Genomic DNA, 9,073 nt, shown 5'->3' with positions numbered 1-9,073 from the left:
TCACTGACCACCCTTACCACCAAGCATATGATATATGATGGTGGGCATTGGAACCTCACCTTCTCCCTTGGATGAGATATTACATAGTGCTATATTGTAGCTTTAATGCATGAGTAGTCTTACCATGGAAGAGATAATGTGCTCGATTGTCACCTGAATGTGTGGGGATCCTTACCATGGAGGGATTCGTAGAATATGCTGTATCTAGGAGATGTTATAACTTTAATACATGGAGATCCTTACCATGGAGGGATTAGTAGAAAGTGCTGTATGTAAGAGGTGCTATAGCTATATGAAATGGGCATCCTTACCATGGAGGGATTCATAGAAAGTGCTGTATGTAAGAGTTGTTATAACTATATGAAATGGTCATCCTTACCATGGAGGGATTCATAGAAAGTACTATATGTAGGAGGTGTTATAGCTATATGATATGGGCATCCTTACAATGGAGGGGATTATATAAAATGCTATTATATGTAGGGGTTGTTATAATTTTATTAAATGGGCATCCTTACCATGGAGGGAATGTTATAAAATGCTATATGTAGGGGTTGTTATAATATTATCAAATGGACACCCCTACTAGGGAGGTAACGATATAAAATGCTACATGTATGGGTTGCTATAATTTTATTAAATGGGCATTTTACCACGGAGGGAATAATTTAAAATGCTATACGCTGGGGTTGTTAAAACTTTATAAAATGGGCATCCTTACCATGGAGGGAATTATATAAGTGCTATATGTTGGAGGTGTTATAATTGTAGTAACTGGGCATCCTTACCATGGAGGGTTTAGGATAAATGCTATATGTAGGAGGTGTTATAACTTTGATATATGGGTATCCTTACCATGGAGTGTATGATATAAAATGCTATGTGAACATCTTTGTCATGTAGGAGATCATTTGACATACTATATGTATGATTAGTGTATCCTTAACCCTGTGCACCCTTACGATGGAGGAGATAAGAATGTAGGAGTGCCTAGTTCATTTTGTAGGGCATTGCCTACATGGTGCCAGTTCAGTAGAGGCTGTGATATTCAGGCTTAGTTTGGCCATCACTGAAGGAGATAGTGAAATACATGTGTTGTGGATTTCTGATGCAGGACGGCTGTTTCATATGTATTGTATTTGTCATGGCTTTGTAGATTTCTTGCTCCGGGCTCTTCGAATTGAAGCTGCAAGAGTTCATCAATAAGAAAGGTCCTATGGGGAACACGAACTGCTGCCGCGGTGGGATGTCCGGCTCTCAGGGCTTGCAGCAATGCGAATGCAAGACTTTCTTTCGGATCTGCCTGAAGCACTACCAGAGCAACGTGTCCCCGGAGCCCCCGTGTACCTATGGCAGTGCCATCACTCCAGTGCTGGGATCCAACTCCTTCAGCGTGCCGGAGACCGTCAGCTCGGACCCAAGCTTCACCAACCCCATCAGATTCGCCTTTGCATTCACCTGGCCTGTGAGTGACCTAGTCTTTCTTCTCCCTAAGGATGCTGCATGGCACATGTAGTTTATCATCATTATTAATGCACCCAGGTGGGGGCAGCTTGATGGCTGTAAGCACTGATGACTTTAGTGCCAAATAATACGTTTAGCAATACCTATGCAAGCAGCAGCCTTGTCTCTCTTGCACACCAGGGCCACCAAAAAGGGTCAGACACTCTGATAGGGGTTAAGTAGAGTAGCTCATGATAACATAGGTGATCATAGGGGATTTCAGAGGGTGGTGGCTGTTGACGTAGAGTATTCAGATTAGGTAGATTAAATACACTGTGTACAGGGTGGGGTTGGATTACACAAGGTGAAATAAACCCCTGGATAAAAGCAGCAATAGCACTCACATAAAGGCTAGCTTAGCCTGAGGGGAAAATGTTTATTTTTAGGGTTTACATCTGTCTGTATGACCCAGGGGGATGTTTAGTAGTCCAAGCTCAAAGAGATGGAACTGAAAGGCTGAGATTTGTGTGTGAAAGGGGTAGGGAAGGGGGTGCGAATGAGAAAAAAAAGAGTTATTTGTCATAGGCAGACCCTTTATTTTTCCAAAAGGAACAAGTGTTATGGTGTTGGAAATGCCACTGCCCAAGTCTCCCCCTCTTGTCTTTGGAAGCGGTTGTATAATTGTCAGCACAGCGTGAAATTCCCAAAAGGATTCATTTTACAGCCCTCTCAATGTGTGAAACTAGGTAAATTAAGCGTGAAGATTGATGACAACAGCTCTGCTGGGCCCCCTGATCTGCTGTGTCCTTCCTATCATGCTGAAAGGGTTAATGACAAATATAATGTGCAAAATTCTCACTTCTTACTACCATCAGATGTCCTTTGCAGGACAGAGTCCTTTACCGGGCAGAGCAAATGGGATCACAGACAGGAAAGGGTCAATGGTCTAAGGTAACTTCTGTATGCAAGCAACTGGCACTTAAGGGGTGATAGCTGCATAATAAAACAACAAGCATAACATTCATACCAGGAAATAACTATTAAAAGTCCACCCATTTCCTTAGGAAAAGTGAAAACATGCAGCTAGCCAACACAATTCTCTGAGCCTCGCCTAGTCGGTGGGGGTAGGCAGCTATCAGTAGTTAGCATTCTGTGCTGATTCCTTCTAAAAAATGAACATTTTTGTATGTCTGTGTGATACACAATTTGTGTACTTGGCTTCTTATTCATATTGCAATTTTTCTTTTATGCATAGGGTACCTTTTCTCTCATCATTGAAGCACTGCACACCGATTCACCAGATGACCTAAGTACAGGTAAGCAGAGCACCGTATAGGGCGGTCATTTTATTCCTCCATTGTCCCCCACACTTCTGTAATGCAGCCTTTCATGATCACAGCAGGAAGAGCCAACTTGGCACCTAACACTCAAGGAAGTCCACGTGACAAAGTGTTAATCACCTTTCAGGTGTTTGATCTTCAACATGGACTTTTTGTGATGTCACCGGGCTTAGTCCAATCACATGGTGGCTCTTTTATGTGGCACCATTGCTAGCTACTTTTCTATTTAATTGCAATTTATTTTAATTTTGAGTAATTTATAGAATTATATTACAGTCAGCGTGATGGCTGAGGTAAAGATCCTTAAAGCTGGTTATTAACCAAGGTCTGTTTTTCGTTTGGCAGAAAATCCAGAGCGTCTCATCAGCCGCCTTGCCACCCAGAGACACCTGACAGTTGGCGAGGAGTGGTCACAGGATCTGCACAGCAGTGGCAGAACGGAACTCAAGTACTCCTATCGCTTTGTGTGCGATGAATACTACTACGGAGAAGGGTGCACCGATTACTGCCGTCCCAGGGATGATGCTTTCGGACACTTCTCTTGCGGCGAAAAGGGAGAGAAAGTCTGCAACCCCGGCTGGAAGGGACAATACTGCACTGAACGTGAGTATGGACTGCCAACAATAACATGTTCATAGGCTTATAAATAGGCTACATTTCAAAAACAGCTTCCAGAAATATAAACCCCATCTATTTGTATCCTTTTTTGTGTGCAGAAAATGACACAATCTTCTGATATTTTATAGTCACATTCTTTTTTTTATTTCATTTGTCCAATTAAAAGACACATTTACTATGCAGAGTGTCTCATTAATCATGTTGATTAGCTCCTTTTTATACTGCCTAATGGGGGTGCTCTCCTCTTTATTTTGTGCATTCAATGTCACATAGCTGTGTAAAATGTGCACTGCCTGCTTAACGAGCTTGTCTTAAGCTAGAGAAACAAGAAAGCTTCCCCCTTCCCCCACTGTCCTTTGTGAGGCTGGTGCCCCTCTTTCTGCTGAGAACTTTGGACCATTTATTTAAATGATAATAATAATGAAAAGTTTTCAGAGGAATCACACGCGTGCCATAGATTAGATCTTCGCGGCCATTGGCCAGGAGAACTGCACCCCTGCCTGTGATTGGCTAGAGGCAATGGGGTATTGTTGCAGAAGGGCAGCTGCTGGGAGAGAATAGACAATAGAGCAGCTGTCCTGTACTGGCACCCTGCACACCAGCTGTCCACTCTTATCTGCACACACTCGCTGGGATATTAAGGGGTGGAACCATGTGTGTGTGTGTAGAATTAGGGAAAAAGGAGAAAAAAAAAAAAAGACTTCTGACCCTCACTTGGAAGAGAAAAAAAAAGTGTGCATAACGGGGAGGAGGGAAGAAGAGGTCTGGGAGCCTTCTTTTGTCACTGCATAAATGTATTAAGGAGAATGCCTGTTTGTAAGTGACCAGGAAAGTAGCCAGTTATCAACTGAGAACAGAATCCAGCAGCCTCCAGATATAATCTGATTTGCACAGACATCACCAATTCCCACATGCACACACAGCTATTCATTTTGATGCTCTATAATGGATTGCTTATATATATTTTTTCTATTTCTTTTGCACAGCGATCTGTCTCCCTGGATGTGACGAACACCATGGCTATTGTGAAAAGCCCGGAGAGTGCAAGTGAGTTTCCTTTGTTCTGTTAATGTTTGAACGGAGTTAGAGAATGTTGTCTGTGTGTATAATTAAAGGCAAAGGAGCAGCTTACATATACACACATAGAATTTTCCCAGAAGGGTTACATACTCTCCATTCTTATACGCTTTCTAGGCTATTTTCTACGTATCTTTTCAAAGTCAGTAGGTGCTGCTCTCGGTAACAAATTGCTAACCACCTTTTTTTTCCCCCTCTATCCAGATGCCGTGTTGGTTGGCAAGGCCGCTACTGCGATGAATGCATTCGTTACCCAGGTTGCCTGCATGGCACATGCCAACAGCCTTGGCAATGCAACTGCCAGGAAGGATGGGGTGGACTGTTTTGTAACCAAGGTGAGATTATACAAAGAACTATACAACTAAACAATGATGAAGATGATTGAATATAATAAATGTGAAAGGATGGTTTTCTAATGACTTTCTTTGTTAATTGTATAGACCTTAACTACTGCACTCATCACAAGCCTTGCAAGAACGGAGCCACCTGCACCAATACTGGCCAGGGAAGCTACACTTGCTCTTGCCGTCCAGGCTATACTGGGTCCAACTGTGAGATTGAGATCAACGAATGCGATGCCAACCCTTGCAAGAATGGAGGAAGCTGTACGGTAAGTCTGCCAGGGTCTTTTTTATTCTCATAATTCTTTGGGCTAACTTCACCAATGTACAAAACAAATACAATTTAGGCTCTAAGAATATATTGAATCATTTGTAACAATATTAAGCCTATTTTATTATATTAAACCTTTAGATTGTTTGGTAGTTTTAGCCAGGCTCAGCTTACTCAGTGTCTAGTTTTCTGTGCTAAAGTGACATTTTCCTTTCTTTTAACAGGACCTGGAAAATAGCTATTCCTGCTCATGCCCACCTGGATTCTATGGCAAAAACTGTGAGCTCAGTGCCATGACTTGTGCTGATGGACCATGCTTCAATGGAGGCAGATGCACAGATAACCCAGATGGTGGATACAGCTGCCTCTGCCCAGTTGCCTACACTGGCTTCAACTGTGAAAAGAAAATCGATTACTGCAGCTCCAATCCCTGTGCCAATGGTAAGATCACAGTCCAATTGTGTAGTTTAGTTGCTAGTATGAATCAGGCCCATAGTAAATAAACAGAAATACATTCAATTGCATAATGCTAAAATGTGTCCCAGTAATGGATATAAATATTAATGTAGCAGAACTGTAGAAGGCGGTTGTAATGAAATATGTCAGCATTATTACATAGCAACCCAGTCCATAGGCAGTTTAAATCAAGATTCTGTCTGCAACACCAATATCAGCTTTTGTATCCGTGTTAGTATAAATTGTGCTCAGCGTTAATCAGTTTACATTCTCTAACATTTCCTGATTGGCTCTGGTACAGGAGCTCGCTGTGAGGACCTTGGAAATTCCTACATTTGCCAGTGCCAAGAAGGCTTCTCTGGGAGGCACTGTGATGACAACCTGGATGACTGCGCTTCCTTCCCATGCCAAAATGGTGGCACATGCCAGGATGGGATTAATGACTATTCATGCACCTGCCCTCCAGGGTACACTGGGAAAAACTGCAGCATGCCTGTGAGCAAATGTGAACACAACCCATGCCACAATGGGGCAACATGCCACGAGAGAAACAATCGTTATGTGTGCGAATGTGCTAACGGTTACGGTGGACTTAATTGCCAGTTCTTACTCCCAGAGCACCCCAATTCTGGTGACCCTCATAAGTATATAGAACAGCCCAGTGGACATTTTCCATGGATTGCAGTGTGTGCTGGAATTATCTTGGTATTGCTGTTACTGATAGGCTGTGCAGCGGTAGTCGTTTACGTGCGGCTTAGGGTGCAGAAGAAACGTCAGATGCCTGCCGCCACTCGCAGTGAAACCAAGACCATGAATAACCTGGCCAACTGTCAACGTGAAAAGGACATTTCTGTGAGCATCATAGGCACCACTCAGATTAAAAACACAAACAAGAAAGTAGACTTTCTAAGCGAAAGCAATAATGATAAAAACGGCTACAAGCCAAGATACCCAACTGTGGATTACAATTTAGTCCATGAACTGAAAAGTGAGGATACAGCTAAGGAGGAACGGAGGAAATGTGAAGCCAAGTGCAGCACGAGTGACTCAGATTCAGAAGAAACGCACTCATCACATTTAAAAAGGTACATATCTTGATGTTCTGCAACTTTGCAGTTGCAGTTGTATTGTAACCATACAGTTGTAATGGTATACTGTCACCTCTTCTTGGGTCATGTCCAGTGCTAATGGCTTATTATTTCTTTGCTACCCACAGTGACCCTTCAGAAAAAAGGAGGCCAGACTCAAATTACTCCTCTTCGAAAGACACAAAATATCAGTCCGTATATGTCATATCAGATGAAAAAGATGAATGCATCATAGCAACTGAGGTTAGTATTTTATTGTGACCTAGCTCTAGCTAATGCAGCCCAATACAGTTAAGCTGCTACTCTTGTTTGGAAGCTTAGGGGCTTTATTGACTTTAAACTTTACAAATTAGGATTCGATTTAAACATTGCCCTCTTTGTCGTTTTTTTTTACTGGGAAAGGCTATGTAAAAATAGTGTCTAAAAACCATTGCAAAACAAACTTAACCCACCAATAATATACAGTAAATGTTTGCTCTCTGTTTTGGAAACATTATTATATACTCTTGTAATGCAGAAAGTAAAAACAGCTGATGGACAGGACCAACCTAAAAATATAACTACAATTAAGTGAGTGTTGGTTAAAAGCTGTAGCATTTAATGCCCATTTAAAGTCACGGAAATACATATGCAGTTATATTGACATTGCAGCAGCAACTTCTATTTTTATAGTCCAAGCTCCACTTCCTGTTACAACAGTTGTAGAGGGTGACTAAATAGGACTATGCAGTCTGATAGGTGCCAGAGCCATACCCAGTGCCCTCAGTAATCAGTGCTTAGTTACAGGCCTTGTCTGGCACACCCCCTCCCATACTCTGCTGTACAAATCTGTGTGATGGCACTTGTGTTACGGGTGAGGCTGTTATTGTAGAAAGTGTCCATGTTTACTATAAGGCATTTCCACATATATATATAAAACTCTTAACATATGGGGCACAGCGCTTTAAAAAATTAAGTTGTGAGACATCAACTGGGTTTTAAGTATGCAAAACAGTGAATAAGGGAATTTGTATCAAGTTGCGATTTGCCAGCAGGTGACTTAGCTTATCTCTTCTGTTTGTTTCCACAGGTGTAATACGGAAGCTGTACAACACATTCTTGTCATATAGTCAGAGGTGACGCCCATGTGAATGCTGCTGATAATAGAGAGGAGGGACATCCCTTTTGTCTTCCTTAGTCTTTTTTTTATACTGAAAGGTGTTTTTCACTAGGTCAAAAAATGTGTGTTATTTTTTGAACTTGTAAAACTATTTTTACGATATTTGTAAAGCTTGAGTATTTGTGATGTTCATTTTTTTTTTTATAATTTAAAAAAAAAAGGTAAATATGTACAAAGGCACTTCGGGTCTATGTGACTATATTTTTTTGTATATATATGTATTTATGGAATATTGTGCAAATGATATTTGATTTTTTCTACTTTTTTTTGTTAATGAAGGAATTCATTTTTAAACTATTTTTCCAAAATAAATATTATGAATCATCATTTTTTGGGACTTTTTTACATGCTGCTGTGGGTTTTAGGGTCATGTTGGGAGCTACAGGGGGTTGATTTACTAAATGATTATAGACTGTTAACTGAGGTTAGTATTTTATTTTGCACTAGCTATAGCCTTCTGCACAGGTAATGCATCCTAAATGAATTCATGGTATAACCAATATGGTTAAGCTGGGCATTACAGTCATGTTGGGAGCTACTCGGGGTTGATTTACTAAAGGATTATGGACTGTTCAGTTTGGAAGGAGAATGTTCAGTGTTGTCAGTAAACGGGATGAAGCAGTGTTCACTTTAAGCAAACGATTGTGTGGTAGCAAAAATTATAAAAAAAAAAAATGCTCTTATATTGAATATAAGATTCACTTTATTTACTATTTTTCACTTTGCAAAGTGAACATACACTTTTCAAAGTGGTAAGTGAACAACTTCTACTTTTTTTTGTAAATCAACACCATTAAAGTGTATTTTTCTTCTTTAAATTGGGATGGTGACAGGTTAGAACCTCTTGGGATATTTACAGGGTTATTTACAAAAGGGTGAAGAGATTGGAGAAGGTAGGAGAAGTGAACAATCTAGGCCAAAATAGCTGATTTGGAAAAAGCTTCCAATTCAGCTCACTTTCTAGTTCAGCTATGTTGTCCTAGACTGTTCACTTCTCCTGCCTTCTCCAAACTCTTCAGTCCTAGTGACCAGGGCTATCAAAAGTGATGGGGAAATTCTAAATTTTGAGTTGTACTGAAGAGGGGAAATCTTCCAATGGAGACAATTATTTAGGTGACAGTAGGGATTTATCTCGCTGTAGTGTCTACTGGACAGGAAATGAAGTCTGCCCAGTGGTACACAGACAACAAAAAAACTAACAGGGGTTTTAACCATTCTCTACTCCATCCAAACTGTATAAAAACATTTTGGCTTTTAATATAAACAAATTGAAAAAAGTT

At 40.8% G+C, this 9,073-nt stretch overlaps 1 protein-coding gene across 1 annotated transcript in view; it reads left to right on the top strand.

Moving 5' to 3' along the window:
- DLL1 (delta like canonical Notch ligand 1) overlaps positions 1-7,793 on the top strand; it is an 8,187-nt gene extending 394 nt beyond the window's left edge. Inside the window, exons 2-11 of the mRNA XM_018570766.1 lie at positions 1,157-1,465; positions 2,699-2,759; positions 3,129-3,386; positions 4,388-4,448; positions 4,683-4,813; positions 4,919-5,088; positions 5,315-5,531; positions 5,848-6,631; positions 6,763-6,877; positions 7,704-7,793. Coding sequence (XP_018426268.1) covers positions 1,157-1,465; positions 2,699-2,759; positions 3,129-3,386; positions 4,388-4,448; positions 4,683-4,813; positions 4,919-5,088; positions 5,315-5,531; positions 5,848-6,631; positions 6,763-6,877; positions 7,704-7,709 — 2,112 coding nt within the window. The 3' untranslated portion in view covers positions 7,710-7,793. The remainder of the gene's footprint in view (positions 1-1,156; positions 1,466-2,698; positions 2,760-3,128; positions 3,387-4,387; positions 4,449-4,682; positions 4,814-4,918; positions 5,089-5,314; positions 5,532-5,847; positions 6,632-6,762; positions 6,878-7,703) is intronic.
- Positions 7,794-9,073: the final 1,280 nt, after the last annotated feature.

The sequence above is a fragment of the Nanorana parkeri genome, unplaced genomic scaffold (assembly GCF_000935625.1).
Source record: "Nanorana parkeri isolate BGI_ZX_2015 unplaced genomic scaffold, ASM93562v1 scaffold1594, whole genome shotgun sequence".
Lineage (NCBI taxonomy): Eukaryota > Metazoa > Chordata > Amphibia > Anura > Dicroglossidae > Nanorana > Nanorana parkeri.
The sequence above is the reverse complement of the archived record's forward strand: the minus strand, read 5'-3'. Positions and strand labels throughout refer to the sequence as shown.